At 38.5% G+C, this 27,395-nt stretch overlaps 2 protein-coding genes across 2 annotated transcripts in view; both read right to left on the reverse strand.

The window, feature by feature from the left end:
* LOC133987375 (MICOS complex subunit mic25a-like) overlaps positions 1-17,603 on the reverse strand; it is an 84,111-nt gene extending 66,508 nt beyond the window's left edge. Inside the window, exons 1-4 of the mRNA XM_062426716.1 lie at positions 17,431-17,603; positions 15,290-15,416; positions 14,338-14,458; positions 13,482-13,611 (exon numbers count right to left, since the gene is read on the reverse strand). Of these exons, the coding sequence (XP_062282700.1) occupies positions 13,482-13,611; positions 14,338-14,458; positions 15,290-15,416; positions 17,431-17,514 (462 nt within the window). The 5' untranslated portion in view covers positions 17,515-17,603. The remainder of the gene's footprint in view (positions 1-13,481; positions 13,612-14,337; positions 14,459-15,289; positions 15,417-17,430) is intronic.
* Positions 17,604-18,454: 851 nt separating this feature from the next.
* LOC133988249 (E3 ubiquitin/ISG15 ligase TRIM25-like) lies at positions 18,455-21,771 on the reverse strand. The gene is made up of 4 exons (XM_062427828.1): positions 21,081-21,771; positions 20,432-20,571; positions 19,404-19,571; positions 18,455-19,278 (listed from the first exon to the last, which is right to left on the reverse strand). The coding sequence occupies exons 1-4, from the start codon at positions 21,693-21,695 to the stop codon at positions 18,570-18,572; spliced, it is 1,632 nt and encodes a 543-aa protein (XP_062283812.1). The 5' UTR covers positions 21,696-21,771; the 3' UTR covers positions 18,455-18,569.
* Between the last annotated feature and the right edge of the window lie 5,624 nt (positions 21,772-27,395).

Consider the following 27,395-nt stretch of genomic DNA (forward strand, 5'->3'; position numbering starts at 1 on the left):
TACTAGGCACTATAAACCTTTTTGACCATTCCTTATTAAATTTGTCAAATTGGTGAGTCCCCTCATTTTATGAAAGTGTAATACTACATTGCTGGAATACCCCTTTAAAGTGGGAGCAATATTGTAATTATAAAGAGGGAAACTGTTGCATAGTCTGCCAATAATACTTCAGAATAATACAGAAATCTGGCCCCTTCCACCACTCCAAACATCCCCTCCATACTGTCAAAATTAGCTTTACTATTTCTTAGCTGTCTGTTTAAATTAAAACTCAAAATTCAATTAATAAGTGACTCAACGCCTTGAAAATACTAAACTACATGATTCTTCTGCATTTTATGGGTATATTACTTTAAACTAATGGAGTCTGTGTTTCCGTGTAATGACTCCATTCGAGCATTTGTTAATAGTTTTCACACAGACTACCTATTACCAAATGCTCGAGCATGCTAATACCTGTTTCTACTTAATTGTATGTCTTCCTAGTTGACTGTTTCCTACTTTTAATGATGACAACCCAACACTGTACTCCAAAAACTGACTTTTGATATTTTCATGGACATTTGTCCGTGTTGTGTGCAACAACTTTAAGGGGGCAACACAGACTTGCTGTAAAGCCAAAAAGAGCAAACAAAAGGCTACTTAAAAGCTTTACTTGGAGTCACGACTGAGCCCCAGGTTCAGCCTTGAGATCACCTCCAATTAAAAAGTAGGTTTTCATTCCCAAGCTCAAAGAATAAACATTTATAATAGTCGCAGAGTTAGGAAAAGCAGTAATTTTACTTGTTCGACTACACAGTGGATTTGCAGGGGTAGGACAAAGAGCTGGAGGTGATGGGCGATCGTACCCTCTGATTCCACAACAGGAAAATAATCTAATTTGAGTTAAGGATGTGAGTAAATCTGCTGCAGACCTGCATATATGTATTCATAGCACAAGAAACAGTAATTATAAGGAGCCCTCAGCATCAGGAGGTCTGGGCTTGCTCGACTGGTCATTCTGCTCACGACGTCCCTCCAGCGGCTTTCTATTAACAGTGGAAGTATGTTGGAGTGGAGATAAGACAGGCGCTACAGCATGTCTCGACACAGGACGGGAGGGGGGGGTAGGTAGAAGAGGTAGGGAAGGAGAGAAGAGGGGAGTCACGTGAAACTGGTGCTGGCTGATGTGTAAAACAAGCTCTTACCTTCTCACAACTACCTCCAACCCCAACACTGCTCCTATCTCCAGCTCCAGGAAACTCTCAGGGTGCAATTTACCGTTTGCACTACACTGATAATACAGTCCCCAGGGCAAGAGGGAGAGAGTGATGGGTTGGGATAGAAAGAGAGAAAGGCAGAGGGAGATAGAGGGTGAGGGTGAGGGTGGGAGAAAAGAGGGAGAAGAAAATAGGGAGAAGAAAATAGTAAAGACAGGGGGAGAAAGAGAACAGGGATGTAGTAGGTGAAAGGAGGAGGTAGAGGGAGCAACATCATGGAAATTTTAAAATGCAATCCCAAGGCTCAATTTGTTTCAGCGTGAAATGCTCCAACAAGTTATTTATCCAAAGAAAACCTTATATGAATCACGACTTGACCCTTCAAGACCTTTTACTTAGAGACCCTCAAATTAATCCACTTTTGCATAGCTTTATCACTGAACTGAATACATGTAAAACCTTTAAGCCTTCAGCCAAAAGTGCTAACACGAGTGCTGATAAAAACTAAAAGAAAAGGTAGTGTATCATTACACACAGATTACAACAGCTCCACCAACGTGTCACGAGTGGATGTTACAGACGGATTTTCATATCATCCAGCGTATTGACGAAAGGACACGTGACTGACAAACACGACACAGCGGGTTTTTGCATGTGTAGTAAATTACAGTCTGGTTTTGATTTGGCGTGTGTGATTCGGCCCACTGCCGAACACACATTACGTGCCGCCGCCCCGTTAATGTGCTATTAGGAGGTCATGGCCGTTTCACATATTTCTGTGAGATCAGGTTGACGCCCATTTCAACAACCCAGGTTGCTAGTGTGCTGCAGCCTTGGAAGCAAACAAACAAACAAACTGGATCAAACTGAGATAAATTTGACCTAAAAAACGCCAAGAGCCAGGGGCGGGGGGAGACAACTCTCCCAATATTTTGAATTTGGACAGCAGTACTCATTTTAAAAACTTGCGGTCATTGTAACTTAATTTTCCTTTAAATGATTATAACAGCCCCTTCTCAGTCACAAAGGGCAAATAAGTGGTGCTTTTCATGCCATCAACTTTGTTAACAGATAAGGAAAAAGAGCTCAAACTAAATATTTGAGTGCTTAATTTCAGTATTGCCTCCTATGCAAAGATAGCCATGTCATATAATTCTAAAGGCAACGCTCCGCCAAGAGGAACAACATATTTGTTTCTCATAATGAGCAAAAAAGGTGATGGTCAAAACAAAAAAGTCTTAGATCACACCATGTGATATCAAGATTCAAGATCAAGATCAAGATTTATTATGATCATTTTACAACACAAGGTTGTATAACAAAATGTAGTTTGTAGTCCCTTGTAGTCCTCACAATAACAGAAATTACATATATGGATTAATCATTTTTTTAATTTTTGAGTCTCCTTTGGGCTCTGTTCTGGCCCATAAGCTCACAGATATCACTGATGACCGGTATGGGTACCCATGATGTTCTGGGTGATTTTAATCACCCGCTGCAGAGCATTCCTGTCTTGGCCCGTGCACATCCCAAACCAATTTCTGATGTTTCTAGTCAAGATGCTTTCTATTGCTCCTTTGTAAAAGTTAAGAACTTGGGACAGGAATTTTGTCTGATTAAGAGTCTTTAGGAAATACAGTTTCTGAGCTTCTTTGTTATGGTAGATAAGTGTGATATCAATGACAGGTTCTGTGTGATGCTGATTCCCAGGAACCAACTGGTCACCTGTTCAACCTCAGCTTAACTGATGTAGACACGCTGATGAGTTTTTTCTTCCTTTCTTCTCCTTGGTTTTGTTGATGTTGAGCAGTAGGTTGTTTCCTGTACACCATTCTGCAAGATTGTTGATTTCCTCTCAAAATGAACTTGTTTGAAATCTGGCCAATGAGGTGTCAATAAGTTATCCATTTAACCACATTCAACAGGTAGAGGCCAAGAGTGTAGGTGATACTAGGAATTATAAATATTCATATAACCTGTAGTGTACCATCGGTCCTACAGAAATGTTTTTCACTACCATTCACACTTAACATCTATTATAAATGTACAGAAAGTAAATTTGTCCACTTAAGAAACAAATGTTAGATTTCTAATCAACAAAAGTATTATACCAAAGATACCTATACTTTAATGGCGGCTGTTATATCCTATTGTTTCTTAAGTGGTCAGGTAAGATGTGCGGGCTCAGGGTACCATCATATTGGTGTTCACAGAAACTCTACCTCAAGACACAGTTGGCGCCTGCTGTTACTAACTAGCTTACAGCTAATGTACACTAATGTATTTTGGCTTTTTGGGGCGAATAAGCACAAATGATCCCGTGGTTAATCTCATGCAAGGCGAACATTTGCTTTGCGTTTTGTCTGAACACAGCATAAGGCATATTTTTTTACTGTCAACAAATCTCGTGCAGAATATAACCAACATTGAACGCATCCTACGTATAAGTAGCAGTGTGTATCCAAAGCCTTACATATTGTATTTCTCTGTGCTGTTCATCTCAGTCACAAAAAGCCCCAGAAAAATCAACGAGTCACACTGTTGAACTGGGTGACATGTTCTTTTGCCACAAAGACTATGGTTATGGTAGTTTGTTTAAAAACTACTCCAAAGACCAATAACAGTGATCACATTTTCAGTCACAGGAGAGTGGTTCCTTGTACACTGCACATGTGGAAACGTGGGTCCATTTACAGAGCTTCACTAGCTTGTTATGTTACATATCACAACCTCTTGACTTTGTACTGCACTGTACATTTCTCAAAGAACTGCTCTACAAAGCTGGAGGCTCAGGTGGAATGGTTTCCTACAGATAACTGAACCAGAGAAGATAAAACATGATTCCACACAATCATCATCATAGCAAAGTCAATGCCCATTACTGTGAAGAGTAGATGGAAACAGCTCTTGGTTGTATGGCATGTGTGACTTCATGCTGCTTAATTATTAGTATTCACATAAGATTAAGGGAAGACAACACACCTAAAATTATTTCACGAATTAGCCTAATCTGCATAATTTTCTGATTTAAAAATAAAGGTTATAATAAGGAAATATATTGTATCTGGGTCTAGTTCCATTCTGATTCTTAAAGAAGATTCATATTGTTCCTATTCAACTGTGGTGCCTTAACACACATTCACCCACACCAACAATTAGGTTTTAAAGAAATTTCATATTAGCTTTGCTATTTTACAAATTGGGCCAACACGTACAGAAATAGATTATATAAAGTAAGGATGTCAATAATTAATTATCAGTTAATTACCATTAATAATTTAATCAATTAAAATATATTAACAGATAATGCAGCAGAAGCACGACATGAGGTATTACTGTCAGAAAATGTCCTGCAGTACGTGGTGAAGCCTCATATGTTTTAATGAGATTGAGTAACAGATAAAACCAGTCAGACTGAAGGAAAGATTGGGGTAACCTGTTTTACATTTACATTACTTTTAATTGGTCAGCTAAGGAGGACTTCAAGGGTCACTGAAAGATTAATGCAACATTGCATTATTCAATATCTAATTGTACAATGAATTATGAAAAGGGATTTACAAAGACAACTTTAAAATCGATTTTAAAAATACATTCATAAATTCCCAAAAAAATAACTGAATTTAAAAATCAATTTTAAAAAATGCAGTTTTAAAAAGAAACAGAATTAAGAATGCAGCTTTTAATCAGGCATTTTAAAGGGCAAGTCCCTTTTCCATTTGCATTTCCATTTCCTTGTTGCTATTCCTCATACATACATATCCTATTCGTTAATCGATTTGCTGAGTCATTTAGCTTTTCCATTTTGCCTCTTCATTTCCACTTTCCGTTACCCTCTGGGCCTTGTGTTGTTAAAACTGTGCAAAACAATGCAAATGAATCTCCCCGTGAGCCCCACCGCCTGTCAGTCAGTCTGTAACACAACTGTAATAAACCGAAAACTGCAAGTGATAACGCAAGCATACCAGTAAAACAGACTACATCTGTTCATCAGAGACAAACTGTATCTTTGGCACACAACAGAACTTTGTGACTACCAGCCAAAGAAATGCAGCAGACACAGGCCTTAAGACATGGCAGCTCAGCCGCCAATTCGGCAACCACTCCGTTCAGTTGACCGGTCGATCATCTTAGGAGTTGTTTAGCGTTATTTTGATAAACTGACCATATATTGGGAATCTACATAGGTATTTTCTCGCCTGAAAAAATATTAAATCTTAATAAACTGACTTATTAATAGACTCAATGCAGAAATTAAAAATGGAGGCCATTTCTGAGGTTGACCTCAGTTCTCTTCACTGAAAGCCTCAGGTAAGAGGTTGTTCTGTTTGTATATTTGTGTGATATAGGATTTGTGCAATTTACTTTTATTTCTGTTTTTTATTAGCAATTTGTTATAATTCATAGTTTAAGGCAAGCTATATTTTTGAAGTAGACATTGTGTTGCTTCAGGCTCACTGCACTTCTTTTGATTTGAAATCAATCTAAAAGTCAAGTTCATAAAGTATCTTTCTTTGCATTTATTTGATTCCTTATCTAGACACACTGGTAACAAATGCTTTACATTGTTAATATGGACTTAAAAGCTGTTGTGAAATGCAAGATAATAGATTTTTAAACATTCAATAAAAATGTGATTAACTATTGAAATTCAGTCATTAATCGTGATTTTTTTGACAGCCCTAAAAATCTTTTGACTAGAATCTCTGGCGTTAGAGGGAGGTTCAAATATGTGATCAAATGAAAAATATACATACAAATACACAAATTCAAATGCAAGCTTTGTAATTTTGTAAGAATTTCACTGAACTGATAAATGAAACGGGCATACTGTGATTTTCAACTGATCAACACTGAAAAAATCTCTGCTGTATGAAATAGTTAAGGTTCGACCTGTCAATAAAGTTTGGGGAAAAAGTGAAAAAAAGGAAAAATAAGAAATTCAACTATTTACCTTTGATCCAATTGATCAAATCCCTATCAAGATCACAGGATCAAACCGTATGCTCTGATGTCATATGTGATGTCATAGACCTCAAATAGGACTGAATCTTTTGGTCTGTAACACCACTGTGATAAACAGAAAATTGCAAGTGATAACACAAGCATACCATTAAAACAGACTAGATCTGTTCATCAGAGACAAATTGCGTCTTTAGAACACAGCAGAACTTTAATAACTACCAGTCAAAGAAAATGCAGCAAACACAGGACTAGGACATGGCAGCTCAACTCCAATGTGGCAGCCAGAACGGTCAGGAAAATGCCAATGCCATAGAAATACAGAAGACTCTGCAGGAGGCTATGTCCAACTGCATAAGACTAACAAATGACGTAGAGAAGATCAATAACCTGTTTAGTCTAACTACTACAAAAAATGGGTTTGATCAAGTCATTAAAGAAAAGGAGGAAGCGAGGGAAGAGGTAGAATTACTGAAAAAGAACATGGATGTAAATGCCAAAAGGGCTGCTTTGGAGCGCAACATGCTTCAAGAAGAAGTTCAGAAGCTCAAGGACCTGTTGAATGACGCCAAAAAACAGGTGGCCGAAGAAAAGGATGTTAAGGAAAAATACATCCAGAGGTACAGAGAGAAAAGGGACGCTCTAGAAAGGGAGATCCTGAAAAAGCGTCCAGTAACAGAAAGAGCCAACGTCCCTGCTACTCAGAAAAAGAATCGTTTACTCCAGGCAGATCACCAGCAACTGCAAAAAAAATTCTATTCATTGAAAGTGGCCAATAAATCAGTCCAGGAGAAGTTAAAGGCTCAACTTGACGATCACACCCAACTGTGCGAGGAACTAGAGGACCTCAACAATTTATACACGGATTCCATTAGCAGATGTGAAAGTAATCGCTTTGTGATCCAACAAATGAAAAATGAGAAGAAATTCGTACAGGAAAGGATGGCAATAGAAATGGAAATGTTTAAGGAAAACGCCTCAAAGAAGGAGGAGGATTATAAGAAAGAGATTAGGAAGATAAAGACTCAACTCAACACAATGAAGCATAAGCTCAATGCGCATAGGGCTGAGGAGGGGGACCCTGAGATTGTGGACGAGGCCAAACAGGGGGACCCAGAACCCACAATGTCAGCTTGGAAAAGAACTCGCCACTTTCTGGGATTAAGAAAGCCAAAGAGGTGGAAGAGAAGACGAGAGGAGGAGGAGGATGAGGAGGAGGACTATTAAATTACTTTGGGGGGTAGGGGGTAAGGGGTTGTGGTGGGTAGCTTAATTGAAGAGATTGAAAGTGAAAAACTAAATTCCCCATACATAGAAAAATAGATAGATACATATGTAAATATATATTTATGTTAATATGTAAATAAATAAATTAATAAATACATCTTTTGAATGTGTGTTTCATTGTGTAGATTATGGTTATTGTGCAGTCAAGTTTTCAAAGAACCTGTTAGTAGGACTTTGTCTCTCTTCAAGAAACAGATCCAGAAGTAGAAATTCATGTATATGACATCATCAATTTGAATTAGTATGATGTCCTCTAGCAAATTTGCTTGAATCCTTCTTAGTGTGAAATAAAAGAGAAAGAAAAGCATTGTCTGAAACAACCTTTTCCTATTTATAATTTGTCCTGTCAAAAGAATGAATGTCTGGCTCACTTATGTTTGTTTTAATAAGTAACAACGTTAATATAAAGAGTGTACGTCACCTGTCAGACGATAGAACGAAAATTAGAAAGAAAAGTATCAAAATAGTAAAATACAATAGACAATTAAGGACATGGTTTCACTCAATCAATAAATATGATCTATAAATAAATGCAAGCTAGAAAAAAGACATTGATCACTAGGTCCCGATTCTCCATTTTAAATTTTTTTTAGTGGCATACACATATGTTTATACAGTACAGAGCTCCCTGGGGTCACATGGTTTGAAAAAAAAAACTCAATCCGCAGGGATATCTAAACTGTCCGGTAATCCGTGCGAACGGTTTAGATATCCGTGCACACGGATTACCTGCATGACTGCGGTGACCTCAATTGATTTAGCTTTGATTCAACAAATATATTTTATAAAAAAGTTTTTAAAAGAATGAACTCTAAAGTAACTGTTTGAACTGAACATAGGCTACAATGATAAAATCAAACAAATAGCCTTGCTGTTGTTAATTAAGTCCCATCAGCGTGTCCGGAGATTTTGTTTTATCAATTAAGTTACGTGTGCGCTGTGGCCGGCAGCCGGTGATCAGACTAGTCAGAGCTCTGTACAACCAGCTGCTTTGAGGGAGGACAAAGACTTGGATGAGGTGAGGACATTTATATTCGTTTGATAAAGTTAAACGAAAGTGAAGTAGGCTGTGCTGTTGGCTTCCTGAATTACTTAAAAAGGGACGAGAGAAAGAAAGTCAGAGAGAGAATGGTGGTCCAGTGAGAGTGAATGGCAGAGAGGGAGTGAGATGATCGGTGAATGACAGGAATAAAACAGTTTTCTGATTAATGATGGTTTAATGTAAGCCTATAAACACAGCCCACCGGCTCAATGTGAACCACTGCATATGATCCTGTCTGAATGTGATCCATCCACTTTTTCTTTTATCTGGCTGGACATAACAAATCCCGCGGATAGAACTTTGAAACGCACATCACTCCTCATTATTAAATGCAAACATTATTCTACATTAGATGTTTGCCCGGTCCGAATTCCACATTTAATTCACATTTATTTGCAGCGCGATTTATAAGTGCTGCAGTCAGTGACATGATCAAACAATCAGTGAATTTCTAAATGAAACGGAAGGAAAACAAACTTTTGCACAAGTTTGTTGTTGTTGTCATGGCAACATATCTTATAGGTTATATCACATAATATCATATGATAATATTAGTATTTAATATGTTATTAATGACTGATGTAATCTTTCAAGTCTTTCAGGGGTACATGTTGTATGTTGTTTGTGAACCCCTACCCTAACACAAATGTCTGCTATAATGTGATAGACAGCACTGTTTTTTGAATATTGAGCACTGTTGAGTAACTTGAAAAATTGTAAACCAACATGAAAAAGAATCGTGGTGAGACTGTAATCCTACCTGAATAAAATAGAGATATATTTTTGCAATATCATCCACCCCTACATACAAATACACAAATTCAAATGCAAGCTTTGTCATTTAAAAAAAAAAAAAGTAATTACGGAGTTGAATTTATAAATTAAAAGATGCATACTGTGATTTTCAACTGATCAACATTAAAAACATCTCTGCTGTGTGAAATACTTGTGGTTTGACCTGTCAATCAGAGCAAAGGCATATGACAGGATCAAATATGTCTGATGTCATAAGTGATGTGATGTCATATGTGATGTCATAGACCTGGAATCAGAGTTTTCAAATAGGACTGAATCTTTTGGTCTGTAATACCTCTCTGGCATACAGACTGAAACAGTGAAACAGACTAGACCTGTTAATCAGAGACAAATTGCATCTTTAGAACACAGTAGAACTTTGTAACTACCAGTCAAAGAAAATTCAGGAAACACAGGACTTCGACATGGCAGCTCAACTCCAATGTGGCAACCAGACCGGTCAGGAAAATGCCAATGCCATAGAAATACAGAGGACTCTGCTGGAGGCTATGTCCAACTGCGTAAGACTTACAAATGACGTAGAGAAGATTAGTGACCTGTTTAAGCAAAACCCTACGAAAAATGAGATGGACCAACGTATCAAAGAGTTGGAAGACACAAAAGCGCTGTTAGCGTTCCAAGTAGGTCTGAAGGATAAGAGTATTAAAAGGGAGAAGGAAGCAAGGGAAGAGGTAGAAATGCTGAAAAAGCAGATGGAGGCAGATGCCAACAAGGCTTTGTTAGAGCGCAACACACTTCTAGAAGAAGTTCAGACGCTCAAGAACCTGTTGAGCAAAGATACAGTGAACTACCCCTATGAGAGAGAGGGGAGAATCAAACAACTTGAACAGCAGCTGCATAACACTAAAAAACAGTTGGTTCAGGAAAAAGAACTCAAGGAAAAGTACATCAAGGATTATAAAAAGAAGAAAGATATGCTAGATGGAGAGCTCCTGAAAAGGCGCCTAGATCCAGCAATTGTTTGTGCCAATGCCATTCGGACAAGGAGAGACAACAAGGAAAAACAACACCAACAGTTGAAAAAAAATTATAGTGAATTGAAATTGGCATATAATTTAAGCAAGGAGAAAAACGCCAAATTCGTCGCTGAAATACAGGACTTAAAAGGTTTCCCCCACAATCCTACGCAAAACGCTGCCAAGAGGGAGGAGGGTCTTCAGAAAGAGGTGAAGGACCTGAAAACTCAACTCAACGTGCTGAAGCGTAAGCTCTCTACTGTGTGTGGATCTGAGGAGAAGGGCCTTGAGGCTGAAGAAGAGGTCCCAGAACCCAGGACTTCAGTCTGGAAACAAACTCGCCACTTTTTGGGGTTAAGAAAACCGCAAAGTTGGAAGAGGACAAGAGAGCAGGCGCAGGAACAAGTGGTGGAGCAGGCAGAGGAGCGGGTGGAAGAGCAGGCGGAGGAGGACACAGAAGTAGCAGGGGAGACACCTGGTTCTACAGTGAAAACAGTCCATTTACTAAAATGACAGATTTGAAGAAATCAAAAAAATTGAAGCTCAAAGAAAAAAATGAAATTAAAAAGCTAAAGTCCCCATATATACACAGAAGAAATAGATAGATAAATGTATAAATGGACAAATGAATATGTAAATATATATGTACATATATAATATATAATGTAAATATATGTAAATAAATAAAATAAAATAAATAAAAAAACTCTTGCATGGGTGTTGCATTTTGTAGTATAGTAGGTTGTCAAGTTCTCAAAGAACCTGATGGCAGAACCTTGTGGGCGTCTCCATGTGCCCCTGCTATTTTGTTGTATGTACAATATGTGCAGCAGAGCAAAGTGTAAAAAGGCTATGGTGAGTATAGATGTATGGGTATGGAGATGAAATACTCTCAGCCATACAAATCACTCGTCCTATTGCTCTGAAACAGCTGAGCCATTCAAGTTAATAAGGATAAGGAGAAGTGCTTTTTCAGGAAATGTCTGGACAGTTCAGGGTGCCACGACATGACGACACATCACAACAAATCTGCAGTCAAAGATAGATGTTGTAGTCCTTTCAATCAGTTAGTTACTATAATAACAAATAAAATGTACATTACAAATAAATACTGCATATAATTGGTGGAGCTGTTATTACATTGCTATTTCAGCTGTATTTCTAATGTATTTAGTGTTGTAAATTGTCTGCATTTGCACCGTAATGTATTTATGTATAATAATAAAACATGATAAACTTGCTTCAAAGAAAGTGGAAAATAAGGCTATGGTAATGTGATGTCTCCCACATAAACAGGCAGATTGAGTGTTAACCGACCACTATGATGTTTGAAGAGGTGCGTGAGGTTATTGTGTAGCAACCTGATGTCATTTTCAGGCGATTTAGCGAAGGTAAACATGTGAGCAGTGAATGACCATGCATAAAGGCACTCCACTCTGCTACATATTTAATTGGAGGCTGCAGGTTTATCAATATATCAGTCCTGCTGCCTTCAGCTACTGCAGGCATTTAATGAACGGAAAGTAAATACAACATGAAGCAGCTGTGGACAGCAGATACTGTAAGAATCAGCCACATTAACTTAAAGATCAATGCAGACTGATTTACCGACATTCCTGCTTTAACCATATTAAAATGTTATGTTCACCGATTTGGATGGGAGTGTTTGACCTAACTTATTTGTATTTCAAGCATTGATCTGTTATCGCAGTACAGGCAGTACCCCCCCCCCCCCCCCCCCCCCCCAAAGAGGATGAGAAAGTACCATTTGTACTGAGATGATCTGACGTTGACTTTACACACATAACTCGTTTCTACCATAAAACTACCCCGGTGTTTGTAACTCTCTTCTCTCATTCTGTCCATCCGCCCAACGCCCCCACACTCACACTCACAAGTGCTTCTGCAATACGACACAGCAATCCAGTCTCACAGCATTTCGTAAATTAGTCACAAAATTTAATCTATTGATTCATGCCCATGGACAAGAATTTTCAATTTTTTTCGTGTCACACAGCATGACTTTGAAACTAATATATTTCACTGGGAAAGACATTTTGTACCTGCAGCAAGAATTTTTTGAGACTGGGAGCACAGAAGTTTTATTGTTTTTTAAACTCAGTTTAATTTTCTTTTTGAAAATAAACCACTTTATTAATCAACATTGTGACTTTATCAGTCCTGTGGGTTGACCTGATAACTCGCTGTCAATTTTATTTCTATCCTCATCATTTCTCAACACTAAACCACAAAAGTGTCCTTGATAAAAACCTTCACAAAACGATGGGTGAATGTTTTTAAATTCTTTGAATAGATTACATTTCCTGACTATTCGAGACACCATGCCAGTCCAGTTAAAAAGCGAGACCCCGCATCTACAGCTCAGATAATAGTGTAGAAAGCTTTAAAATAAGCAACATTTGTTATTAAGCTCAAGCTGCGAGTTCCCACTCATTTGGTCAGTGTTTGTTTTTATTTGTGGATAGGTGGTGATAAACAGCTGTGTTAGCTGTGAATAGAGCATAGACTGTATATAAAATGGACACTGTACACAGTAGGAAAGCAGGTTTGTATCCATGTGCAGGTGTTTGTTAAACAGGTATTATATTATATATATAATAGGTTGCATAGAGAAAAACACTTCTTATCTGTCAGTGATTGATGTGCAACTTTATTGGTCTTACCACAGTACTTATATGCCACTGTAAAATGATGCACCAGTTGCTCTTCTGTGTATTTCAGACAAAATATTCTAGCTGCTTAGGGAGTGTTTACTGTAGTATCAGACACTTGCTGTTACCACGGTAACCATAGTTGCTCCAAATCAACCAGGAGTGAAATCTGATTAAAAGATTAACCACTTCAGTCCATCTTCACTTTTTCAGAGGTGATGGCCTCTAACAAAAATGGCTGAGAAGAATCACGCTTTAAAGAAGAGGCATACTTTATTAAAATGAGAGCTGACATTAAGGCACTCACTACAGCAACAGGCCAACAGTTGCATTAAGGTACTGATGGACTCATGGCATCAATTATTGTGTACTTTGAATGGCCAGCATAACAATCATTAAATGGCTAGTCAGTTTGAAATGTCCAATAATAATTAGAAGTCGCTTGCTGGCCAGCTTCTGCATCAGTGTGACTGTGTTAATGTAATGCTGGATAGAGAATATGTTTGAAAAACCATGCACACATGTGTGTATGTGTGTGCGTTCGTACCAGCTGGTTGGCCTTCTCAGCTTCCTGGCGTTGTTGTCTCTCACGACTCATTGTTTTACTCCTCTCCTCCCTCTCTCTCTGTGCCATCTTGTCCATCTCCTCCTTCAGTTTTGTCTGCTGGCGTTCGTACCTGAAACAAACACCAAACATGTACACGCACATACATTATAATATTTCCATTCATTGCACTTTACCATCGGGTTCTGCTTTCCACCGTCTTCAAATCCTTTTAATATTTACTTCCACAAGAGGGCAGCATACACTTAATTTCAAACCTCTCAAACAAATGGACTACTTAAGATGTGCTGGGTCTAAGATTCAAGTGACAAATTAATACACTTTTCTATTACTTTTTAAAACCCATTTCCAATTCAGGAATGTATCTTCTGCTCACGGCTGCAACCAAATGTCACTCATCCTATAACCTGACTAACTGTACTGAAAGGAGGCATGTTTGATGGGGAAAAAGAAAATAAACATATGCAAAATGTTTTTACTGTCACCCTATCTAAACTCCATCTTTGACTTATCAATCAGTACCTCCCTATTTTTTAATATCTACCCAACCCAAAATAACTGACTCTTTTTCAGCTCCAACCAAAATCCCATAACCAATCAGTCTATTCAAGTTTTGTTTGCCTAAATTCTCTCAACTTAAGGTGATTTTGTTAAAAAGTTTCTTGTGTGGTGTATAGTTTTAATACCGGAACCTAATTTAACTCTTTAACACAATTTAAACAAATATAAGTATGGTAGCAGCAACTTCATCAAAAAGTTTCCAATATTTTTTCCAATAATCTTAAATGTTAATCAGCCAGAATCATCAGAATGTGTTTCACAAACTACTTCAACCCACCTCCTCTGTTCTTCTTTGGCGTAAGAGGCTGGTTTGCTACTGCTGGACTGGGAACCGGGTTGGGCTCGGTGCTGTGGGCTCTGCTGTGGTTGAGAGCTTGAGCTGGCACTGCGAGAGGCACCTGGGGCAAAGACAGAGTGGATATTAAAGAGCAAAACTAACAGGAAACAAGCTGTTATGAAAAGAGACAGTTTGGTTACTTGCAGTACGGCTGTTAAAAATAGCCCTGATACAGAAAGAATTATTATATAGTGTAATTTAATATCCAAAGACTGGGTATTTTAAATGGTTGTGTATTGGCTTAAATATAGAGGATGATATATAATTCTGGGGTAGGGGGTTGTATACAACTAGGCATACAAATGTGAGGTTTATTTTTTGCTCTAATAGGAGTATTTCCCATTTAATTTGAACAAGAAGGCTCCAGAGAGAGAGAGAGCTATTTAAGATAAGATATTCCTTAATTATTCCACCAGTGGGGAAAATTACATTATTACAGCAGCAAGTGGACAGTAAAAAAAATAGAAGAGCATCAATAGACAGAATAAAAAACAATACATAATAAGTAAGTACACAAACAATAAAACAAACAACAATAGTAGTAAAAATATAGTACATTGAAAAAGTGCAGTTTGTGAAAATTGTCCAGGTAAGGGTGTGAGAGGTTTACTAGGAGCAGTGCTGGTTGTACAGTCTGACAGCTGTAGTTTATCCTCAAACTAACAATAACTCGGGGAAACTTGTCTGCAAGTTTTTAGTATGCAAGTATTCGGCTTCTTCCAAAAACAGGTGTTGGAAACAGAGTCGTTTTATAAATCAGGGTTGTCTTATATTCAGGTGTGTGCTCCTGACAAATATGTAAACTGCACATTAATTAGGTCAGCCAAGTTAAGTTTAACTCTATTCTCAGCTAACTTTGTTGTGTAGAAAAACACTGGGAGATGAGGGATACCTGTGTCTTTCTTAGGGCTTGTTGAGGTTGAGGTTGGTGTTGGTGTTGGTGTTGGTGATGGTGACGGTGTACGTTCTGGAGCAATGTTGGCCACTCCTCTCATCCTCTGAAGAACATCCTCCGAAAGCTGACAACGAGGGGTTGAAGAACAAGTTTTGAAAAAGAAAGGAAAGAAAGAATGACGTACAAGATTCACACATAATGGAGGCACCAAAATAAGATTGCCCTAAATGTTTTTGCTTTGTTTTGTTTACAACAGAAACAATGAGAAGCCGTTCTGCAAGTTTAACTGGAGCATAAAGCCCATTGCGCACATGGTGTGGTGTCCTCTTTATTTGAATGAAAATCATCCTCACATCTTTTTTTAATCGTTTGGGAAGTACAGAGTAACTTTGGCCTGGGATATAACTAATGAATCAGCAAAGTGTGCCAGAATACAGTGGATCACTACAGCTCTACTTTATGTTTGTGCATGTGTGTGTTTGCTTGGAAATCATTAAACATAGCTACAACACAAACCACAGTCAGCAGCACCATTGACTGACTCACTGTTTCTATGACTCACAACATTTGAATGTGGAGGCTGGGCGGGTAAATAAGATAAACTGCAAAGTTCGTCGTTTTCAGGTTATGAGACATTTTTTACAAACATTTTCACCAACATTATGATGCATGTAGCTTCCAGAAGTATAAACTCTAAACTTGCTTGAACTGCATATTCTTAACATTTTTATTCTACTGATAATTCATACTCTAGTAGCCTGCATTTGCATGAGTTTAACTAGGTCTGATGGTGCTTTCAAATCCTACAAGAAATTTGGAAATTACAGCTTTAATGCAAGAAAGTTCTCATACATCTCAAAAAGTAGAAATGTACTACGGCTACAGCCACTCTAAAAGCATTAATGCGTTTAATGTGTGTGCGTGCATGTCTTTAAGCCTTCAAATTGAAAGCATCCCCTAATTAAAGATTAAGGAACATGCAAAGCACCACACCCAGCACTCCTACTGGGTGTGCTCATCATAGTTGTGCCCCACCTGTAACCACACTCAACAGGGTGTGATGGGCACAGGGTGGATCAGTTCACATCACTATAAATGATCACCTTATGTTTCCATTCCCCCTGACTATGAACCGATCCTAATGTGGTAACTGGATAGAATTAGGAGCATTCAACATTCAAATATTTCTGCAAAGCAAGTCCAGCAAAAATCATTATTATGTAATTACACAATTGCTTAGAGGTATGAATCAATGTGTAAATTTTAATATGATTAATAGTGCAGCACCAGTAGATAGAAAGACATAATTACTAGCATTCCTAAGCTGCTACAATACATTAAACATCCTGAATTAAACACACCCTTACGATTAACTACGTTAGAAATACTTTAACACAAAGTAATTTAATTTTTCTACTTTCACAATTGCACTACCACTTCACTGGTTGGTCATGACTTGCACTTCACAAAATTCCGACATTTCCCAGAGTACGGGAAGGCAACAGTGCACGCCAGACTTCATAGGGAATATGGCCACTTAAACTCAGTTTGGTTATGAACAGTTATCCTCACAGCTACAAGACAACATGGAAGACATGTGTGGGAATCACTCCATAATTAAGCAATAATCCCAACGTTCAATTGACATGAATGAACAAAATAGTAGCTAACACAAACGCTTGGTTAGCCTCTTAGCTGCCTTATGTTTACAACAGTTAGCAAACGCTACACGGTAGCTAGTTATGATGAAAAATGTGGCATTTCAAATTAATGTATTACTACTATGTTGAATAAACCTATGCCGAATTTACCAGAAGACCCTAAAGGTTTATGAATGGCGTTGGTCATCTGCCGGACATGTTACTTTAACAATATCCAAGACACACTTCCACCTTAAGCGAATTATAAATGAAGTTTGGCGTGAGGAAGAAAGAGCACGTATTGGGTCATAAATCAACCCTGCATCACTTTACATCCTCCTCACTGGCTGAACAGTCATTATACAAGATGTTGTCCTTCTGTTTATTCAAGTGAGAATAAACTGGTAGTCTAATTTACTATGAGTAACATGCTACCAGCTAGTACAATGCTAGGTGTAGCTAACATTAAAGCTCAATCAGTAGCTAAATTAGCATTACCTTGACTCCCCGAAGAATCCTGACTCTGTCCTCATCATCGACACCGAAAGACACCTTTCTGGTCGTACTCTCTCCCGAGCCCATGCCTTCTGGTATAAACGTGACAGCTTTTCTAATCACCTTTCGTATAATACTATTACTAGCATGGGATAATGATAGTGTCCTGCCCAGTGACAGAGTGTGTGACAGATGGGATCAGGGTTGCCAGACTCTTCTTAAACCGTCCTCTTCTTACAGGTATCCACAATCTCACAGCTTGTTCTGATTTTATTATATCATTGAAGTGTATTTGGCAACTCGAAGTATTCATTAAAAACATTTATTTATTTACCTGTTTATTTTTCACATACATTTGGTTAAAATGAAAACAGGTGAATCACTGTTGGTCCCCCATTTACAGCCCAACCTGGCGCCCCTGATGTTACACACTAAAGCGACCTTGAATGAACTGTGGTCAAAAGGCCATATGAACTATGGATGCACATAAATTTAGTCAGGAGACACACAAACATTATCACCAGAGTTTATTTAAAGCATAAACACAAAGCATGTCTCACAGTCCAGCCAAATGTCAGAGTTCACGTACATCAGTGTTTACTGTATATAGAGATACAGGCGACACACAATATTGAAAAGACAATCAGTTATTTTTAAACAAACACACACAACTGAAACATGCTAAATATTACTGTATCAGATACACTAATTAATTCATTTATGAAACATTTATACTGATCTATATACTCCACAAAAATCATCTGAATCACAAATAAAAAACATTTTTTTGTAAACAAATTTTTTCACGTGACTAAAATGATCTAGGTCAGTAATGCAGTCATGTTAGACAACAAATAAACACGCCTATAATGGTATTTATTAAACAGCATAGTTTCCCAGTGCTGGAAAAGTTAGTCCACAGCTCTGAATTGTGGGACTTGACACAAATCAACATTGCATACAACAAATGCTCTCTGAGTCAGGAAGTCATGCTTCCACTTCAATGAACCATTCTGGCAGACTTTTGTGTCAATCTGCGCTTTTTACAATATTTCCATACAGCCTTGAAAGAAATCAGTAAATACAAAATTAATGTCCAAATAAATTCATGCATGGGAAATATTAAGCAAAAGCCATTATGTTCACATTTCACTGTGCAGTGTGATCCAGGACTCTGTTGTGCTTGAGTGGATACTGAATGCTGGGTAAACCGTCTCCCTAAACACAGCCCTGAAGGTGTGAAGGTGCTCCCTGCGCCCTTTGGTGCTGTGGAACGTTAATGTCCCCGCATGATAGTCCAGAGCTACCTCAATCCTCAGGGGAGGTTGGGCTGTCTCCCCCAGAGCCACATTGCCGGAAGACTGACACACTGTCAGCTTGTTGTTTTTCCATTGCAGTCGCCAGGACACAGAGTTGTGTCCTAGGCGACTGTGGTCACCACGGCGAGGGATACTCTTGTAACACACACCCAGTGACCACATGCTGTTGGGACCCACTTCTACCACCCATATGTGCTCACCTCCTGAGAACCCCTGGCTGCAGAGGACCTGGGGTGCGGTTGTAAAGCGCTCTGGGTGCTCTGGATAAGGCTGCTTGGTAGGGCTATATTTGACTGTGCGCAGGTCATTAGAGATTATCAAACTGGAGTGTGCAGTGCAGAGATTGAAGGTGAGGTCAAGAGGGTTGAGAAGGAGACAGAAGGAATCCAGGAGGCGGTTCATTTCTGAGCGGAAGTCTTGGATTTTGAAGCTTGCTTGGAGATGCTTGGTGTTGAGCGGAGCCTTTGAGGGGATCTTGGGGGGGATGTTGCCTGACACGACTTTCCTTAGCTTATGGTCAATCAGCATGAACCTGGAGAACAGAAAGTTTTCCTCAGTTGATTTCCATTGTTTTACCATAATACCGTAGCATGTGATCTGCTTTTCTCTGCATCACATGTCTGTACTTGTTAAAGTTGCATAAAAACAAAACAGCACCTGTGTATGAAGACACACGAGTCTTTTACATTGAGGACCTCTGTGGCACTTTGTTGGGCCTCCAGTAACTGCTGATGTTGCTCCTCCAGTGAACCCATTCCAAGCTGCCAGCTCTTTCTGCGCTGGCTTCGCTCTTCCTGTAACAGCAGATGCAGACGCTCCCTGTACCTGAACACAACACATTAGCTCAAGTCAGTGACATCATTATAATGGTGTAGCACATAAACCTCGACCTTAACAGTGAATGACATCTGAACACGTTTAATGGCAGGTTGAAAATGCTGATAAACTGGACTAATCGCATCAAATGTTTGGTACACCGAGTTTTGGTATGCATTTTTATCTGCAACAGTCACTGCCTATTCCTGCTCTTCAAGCCTGAAGGAGCAACTGCTGCTGGTAATCTGATGCACGTAATGGAAACTGTACTGTCAGTGACTGCAATACAGGAGGGCCCAACACATCCATGTTCAACTATCATTTAAAAGCATTAACCCACCTTATAACATAGTACATCATCTTGCTAATTTAACTTCATCATTCACCCGTAGGGGGCATTTCAGTACAGAGCATCACCATCATAGACCACATGAAACGTCTCCTGTCTTCTTTTGTGTGTATTTGGTACATTATGGTACATTTTGAAATGAAAAGAAATTTGCCTTTAGGTAGTACTTATTAAGTGTTTAACTGTGCAAAACTCTGGTAATCTGTTTCATCAGGACTGTGTGAGTGTGACTTTATGAGATTTGATTGGCAGTGGTCATACACCATTACCCAACAACCCCACAACTGTTATCAGATTTTGATTCATATCTAGGTAAACCTGATAATAATATAATTTTTTTTTAAATAATAATAATTAGTTCCACCTTTGGCAGAATATTGTATGTTCATCTAGGACCCTGTTGCTCATAGTGAGATGTTGATTGGTATGTTTTTAAAATGCATCTGTCGATACATCTGTGTATCTGCTTTAGAACACCACGTGTCTTTTTAGGGCAGTAGGCACATGCACAGTACATTACCTGTCCACAAGTGCATTCATACCGTCCATGAGTGAGACAGCCTTATTGACCAGTTTGTTCTCTATAGCTTCAGACGCTCCCTGCTCCTCTGCTATCTTCTGCAGGAGAGTCTCAGTCATCTGCAGCCTGCAGGAAACCACCTGGAAACACAGGTTTAATCCATGTGAGGTTTGTGTGTTAAACATTATACACTAGGGGGGAAAAATTCCAACATGTAATTTAAGTATTTGAATCAGACACCAGGAATTGACAACTCATGTACACCCTGTCAGAAGTCATTACTCTGTTCTCATCGCTGACTGATTGTTATCGTTCTCCAATCTTAAGAATGCTGGTTGTGTGCCAGATGGCCACCAGCCACTTGATTAAAAAACCTGTCTGTGTCATATTTTCATTGTTGTTTCTCTCAGACACAAAGGAAAGCCTCATCATTATGTAAGCACTAATTTGATAGTAATAATACTTTACCTTTAAAGAAGTGGTTACTTAACACTTAACACACACTAAAATATTCATTTATTATTAATTTACTACTTGACTTTAAAACTTGCCTATAGGCATAATCAGTTAAACAAGCTCTGAAGAATCTCTAGGTTATGCTTGCATTTAGCTAGAAGTAAGCATTTGAAAGTATACCAATTAGAACTACCTTGCTGCGGTTTTCCAGCGCTCGCCTCATCTCCTCTTCGGCTGCGGAGAAGGTGAGAACATCATGGTTCTGGTGATAACCTTCGATGAAGCATGTGGTGCACAGCGAGGTCATGTCATTGGAGCAGAAGTACTCAAGGGGACGCCTGTGTATGGCACATTCCTTCAAGCCCAGATCAGTCAGGGGCTCCACCACAGAGTGGCCCCTGAATGACTCCTTCTCGTGGTGTCTCTGAAGGTGCCTGGAACACAGCGACACCTCGCACTTCAGACAGGTCTTCACTGCCAGTCTTTGCTCATCTATACAGTGGTCGCAGTAAACCTCCGCCCTCTGTGGCGGCTCAGGCTGCCCATCAAGCGGTGGTGCACTCGCTAAGTAACCCTGGATGATGTTGTTGAGTTTGAAGTTTTTCTGCAAGGTATCCACACCGTGATACTCCTCGCGGCACTCTGGGCAACGTGGCAGAGTTTTGCCAGTCTTGTCAGTGGTCTTCTGGAGACACGCCTGGCAGTAGTTGTGGCCACAGGGGAGAACCAAAGGATTAGAGAAGAGCTGAAGGCAGATGGGGCAGGTCAGCTCTTGGGCTAGCTGCTCTTCCTGCTTGTTCAAAGACATGGTGAAGGTGATGGTGGTGGAAGCTTCTTTCGTTTGCTTGGTAGTTTAATTTTCTTCTCTTATCACTCTTCTTGTCAAAACCTTGTATCCATCCTACCTCCACTCCAACTTTGCATTTAAAACTATCTCTTGTCTCTTCGTCACTCCGTCTTTTCTTCCCACTCAATGAAGCCGCAGGTGAGTCTAAAAAGACAACAGGCAGTATACAGAGAAAACAAGGAAGTCAGCACCCTTTATTGTTTACTGGAACGACAAGAGGTGTATCCACAAATGTGTGCAGGACTGCATTCCTTTCCAAGAGGCCCAGTCTGCTGTGCTGCCAGGAAATCACACCCCTATAGGGACTATTGATGGTAAAAATATGAACTGCATGACAGTATTATGATCAAGTCCTCAGAACTCATTTTAATAATTACAAAGTATCAGGACCCTTTTTCACTCTTTCCTGGGATCTACCATGCACCAGTCTAACTCCAAGCAAGAGGAAATATTACATGTGAGAAACGGTGTTTGCTGCATATACAATTTATGATAATTGACTGGTTTTATCTACAGTATGTGTCGCTTTTTGGATGTATGATAAATAGGGGAACCTGGTCTGCTACACATGGTAACATCACATGAGCAGATATCTACTGTTGACTGTAAACACCACAGGGGGAAAACGCTCAACACATCCACCTCCTTCAGTATTGTTATGTTTTAATACAGAAACTAGGTGCTACTTCAAGACACTTTTCAGTTGAGGGATCAAGGTCACCTGCCACCGAAAAGTCAAGTGGAAAAAAGTAAAAGTAAAAGTGAAGAGAGTTCAGGAACTCATACATAGTATATTGAAGCACGGAAGCATTAGGTTCATAAAATAGACAGATAGTGTTTACTGACCAACTGAGCATACATTTGTTGACAGAAAATTGTGATAATGCGACAGTCTCATACGCTCCAGCTGTTTTTCATCCTGTTGAAACCAATAACAGAAACACCCTTCCTTTCTAATAACTCTCACACATTCATTATAATGTGCATGTATCATTCCTCAAATGCATTCCCATGTTTCCATTACAGTAGGTTAACATGAGATTATGAGGTGTCATTGCTGGTTCTACTGATCTGTTTTGTCACTGTGCCGTAAGCACAGTTTGGGACATCAAACACCAGCGCTGCTTTGAGACAAGGACATCAGGAAGGACATCTGGTTGGCAGGTGTGGGAAGTAGGGGCCTGGGAAAGAACAGGGTGCCAGCATCAAACAGTATGTAACAAAAAAAACCTTGCAAATGAATCATTAAAATTATTAGTATAAACTAATTAGAAGTAGAAAATTGATGAAACAATTTCAATTTAAGGGCCACGTACGTGCTTGTTCTGGAGTTTTGTCATGTCAGATTGAGTTTGATTTAACTTCATGCATTCTGCATTTGAGCACTTTTAGGCCTTACTTAGTGAATTTGTGTAGTGATTTGAAAAAGCAAAAGTATGATTTGACCATCTTTTTCTTTACACAATGCTTATGTTAATGTTAACAATGTTAAATTAAACCACATATGAGCAGAGTGTCCAACCATAGAGGATAAAGCATACTCATAATTATGCATAAGCTGTTTTAGTAGTAAAAGTGGCAATATCACCATTACTTGAATATTACTTAATTATTGAATATACTGTACACACACACACAAATGTAGTTACTTCGAAAAGTAAGCAAAAAGAGGTGTTGCCTCTGGCTCCACCTTGTGTACTTGAGAATCAATTCACTCAAATTCAAAATCGTAAAAATAATGTCCAAAGTTTTCAGTTCAGAGCTGAAAACTGTGCACTCCTCACCCCTTTTTTAAATTTAAGTTGAGCATCTGACCCTGTGAGTCTGTCCACATCTCCTGTGAGTGCAGGAATGGCTTGCCACAATGTTATTTGATATTCAGGTCACTGTTTCTGAACTCTACTTTTGAAACTTTCAGCCACACATTAAAAGCCAGGACAAGCTTTTCAACCATGAAATGATGATTAAAGTTACAAATCAATAAGCAAACAAGAGTAATTGACATTTCTGGAAATGAAAGACCAAGGCCAGTGCTACAATTAACTGACACACTTTCTAATTTAAGAGAATGGGTAAGTGTGTCCAAACTTTTGACTGGTACTATACAATAAATACATTTTGTGTTAAGTTTGTTTAATTTGCATAATGTTCCTCCACGCTGCAAAAATGGAAGATGGAGGGTTGTTAATTTTGCAAATATGCAGTTTGTGTATACTGCATCATTTATTCATATTGTTCTTCTGAACATTTTACATGAACAAATCGTTGCAAAAAAGATGACAGATGACATTTGAATATACTTGATATGACAGAAATGCCCTAAATTAAGATTAAAAAGCCATGTTAATTTAACAAGAGACAGTTGAATATACTTATACCCGATTAACATATTTCTTTCATGCCAATCCAACACCTTTTTGTCTCAGTGCATCTTAATAGTTCAGAACATAACTAACCCTATTGTTACACCTTGATTGTACACAGCTGATCTCCATTCAACACTTCTGTTGCAATACAGTAAGATAAATAACATTTTTTGAACATATGTACCTATAAATAATCCACAGTAGATGAAAGTGACAAAGGTGAGTTTACACCTGTTGGTTTATTCTTCAACCACCAGGTGGCACTTAAAGCTGACAACACACTACTGTCACATTACTGGAGACTTCAGTCATCTTGTACCAAATGAAACAGTAACCTTAAATTTACATAATGCATTGTGTGTGACAAAACATCTGTAAAATCCATTGATGTGAGTTCCTAATTTATGCTTTAAATGTACAATACCTGTATATCATCACACAGAGTTTATCTCTTATTGGAATAAACAGTAATATGTGCAGAGCAGTGAATACACAAGATTAGAATAATAAGAAGATAAGAATACTAACAGTATTATCATATAGCCACATACTACACCATATCCAAGTGCTGTTCCAGTTGCAGTGACAGCCATTAGACAAAACTGGACCAGACAGAGCTAAAGAGTTGCCAAGCCACAGCTCCATCTCCTTTCACTTTGATAACTTCAGAAAAGAAACATCTCCTGTAATGATCCAAGCATATGATGACAGTGTCACTATGAAGTTACACAATTCTCCTGTCAACAACATGACAGTCTTTTGAAGTAACAAGGTGTTTAACATCGGTGTACAGCTTACCAGGATGTTACATATGACTATTTCCAGTCATCTCAGTGATATCCAAAAAAAATGCTCCAAATAAAATATAACAATTGGACAGATATCACATTGGGCCCTACCACCAGGCACAGGCCACACCAACCATGCACACTTACTGTAACCACACCTCTAGAACCCAACCAACCCATTCAAAGATTTAATATACTCTACCTGTGCAGATTTGTAACTCTCTTATAGTCGAAAACTAACTGTACAATATTTACTGATAATGAGCTGTGAAGGTATAACACTGTGTAGACATGCAGGCAGCATTCTGCATACAGTGGAACTCACTATTAGATGCAATGTGATGTGGTTTAGACTGTCTTTTACAGTTTAAATGTAATCTTAATGACATCATTAATTCATGGTGGGACAGGGATGTTCTCCCTGGCACCAGAGGCAGGGACAACTGAGTTAGTATGAACAGCTTGCTAAAAATGTACCTACACTGATTGAATGTCAGCTGAAAGAGGAGTGACCTGCAAACACTAACACTGCAAAACTAACAGCTTGTTTCACTATTGATAAAGCTTACCTTTGAACCCTGACTGTATTTTATGAAGCTGTTGAGGTATTATGCCAAACTAGTATTCCTCCTCACTTGCAATTCACTGCTAGAAAATGCAGCACCTGTGCTGCACTTGGTTTGGATTCAGGACTGAACCATTTCATGTAAAAAGAGGGGGGGGGGGGGGGGGGGGGGGGGGTGTTTGGGCAATACAGAGGCTCTGGATGGTCAATTGTTATTATTGTTAGTAAAATAAATTACTTATTATTTTAACATCTATTAATGATGAATGATGATAAATAATAAGAATATATTAGTTTTAGTTAATTATATAATTATAATTTATAGAACATCAACATTCCTCACTGTGCAAAATGATCAAAACGTTAAAAATGCTTGAACTTTGTACAATATATTGAAAGAATACATCAATGTTGACTGTTTGGCTGAACACCTGGGGCCTGTTTCAGGAAGCAGGTTTAACTAACTTTGAGTTAAAACCTTAACTCTAGGTTGATCAACTCTGAGCTGTCAAACTCAGAGTTTTCGGTTTCAGAACAGGTGATAACAGTTAGTTCAATCAACTCTGAGTCAAAGTAACTCTGAGTGAAGCTCGTACATGAGGAGATATCAAACCCTCATCAATGGAGCACAGATAACATGATTCACCATGGCAACAAGAGGAGTTAGAAATATTAATGAATGCATGCAGATGATGAGTATATATTTAAGACAATTACTGACAGTCAATGTGTGAGTATTAATGGGAAAAAAAAGAAACATTTTGTCTCGAGTGGTCAACTTATTAAACATTTATATTCTGTGTGTGTGTGTGTGTGTATGTGTGTGTGTGTGTGAGCGTGCATGTGTGCGGACGGCACATTTAATATTCATGCAGACCCCAACAGGTATAAAACGTAGGCCTACTTGGCAGCAACTGAATATGAAATATAAAAATATAGATCAAACAAGTAAGTAGTATAGTTTCATTACAAGCAGCTGTGATGTTGTTTAGCCTGCCCTCATTAAACAGCACTCATTGGCTACATTCAACATGTGATATATTTCAGTAGTTAGTGAAATCTTCTAAGCAAAACAGAAAGTCAATTTTTCAGCCATCCCAATACTGCCAGTATTTAGTATTGTATATTTGAAAGCAACGCCTAAATGGCTTTATACATACAACACTACAAAAGTGTAAACGTTTCAGTGCAAGAGTCAAATTTAGTTTTATTTAAAGATTTATGTTTGGACACTTTCACCTTAATTCAACAGTAGCTGGTGGAGAGAGAGAAGAAAGACCTGCAGCAAAAGTTTCACTATGAGGCATGCGCAGTAACCACTTGGCTATCAATACCCTTCATTGCATTTCTGACAGCCTGACAGAGGGTTGCCTTGGAAACATGCTGAGCATCACAGATGTTACATATAAAACTGCCATTGGCAAAGAAAAAACCCAAGTACAACACAAAGAACTTGTTCTGAACTAACCTGCCAGCCAGCAGGTTAGGTCATCAGATAATGAACATGAGATTTTAACATGTGACTCTGTATAAAAATGCTGTCATTTCTTTTTTTTCCAAAACCTGAAGCCTATTTCAAAGACATTTGTTTGGAAGATTTAATAGATATTCTCATGATTTGGCAGTTTCTTAATAAATCAATGACACTTTCACAGATTATATAATGTAAAATACAAAAATATTCTTCCACTCATTTATTCATGAACCATTAGGTGGCATCTTTCTAGTTGATCATTTGCCATCACATCATAGTGAAAGCTTCAATCACCTTGTACATCATACTGTATAGTTTATCTTGTCTGTTATTCTGCTCATGGTGTTACTGTGCGGTGTGATCTGTTGTTACAGCACTTGAGAAAAACCTTTATCTTATATCACAAATTCAACATTACAAACACTGTATTGTACACTTGGGTTACCATATCTGACTTATTGTGTTGAA

This window comes from Scomber scombrus, chromosome 10 (assembly GCF_963691925.1).
Source record: "Scomber scombrus chromosome 10, fScoSco1.1, whole genome shotgun sequence".
Lineage (NCBI taxonomy): Eukaryota > Metazoa > Chordata > Actinopteri > Scombriformes > Scombridae > Scomber > Scomber scombrus.

Excerpts from the sequence above, each read along its gene's own strand:
- LOC133988249 (XM_062427828.1), bottom strand. The coding sequence starts at position 21,695 with ATGTCTTTGAACAAGCAGGAAGAGCAGCTAGCCCAAGAGCTGACCTGC. Across the intron at positions 20,572-21,080 it reads CGCTGGAAAACCGCAGCAAG|GTGGTTTCCTGCAGGCTGCA; the intron begins GTAGTTCTAATT and ends CTGTGTTTCCAG. Across the intron at positions 19,279-19,403 it reads TCGTGTGTCTTCATACACAG|GTTCATGCTGATTGACCATA; the intron begins GTGCTGTTTTGT and ends TCTGTTCTCCAG.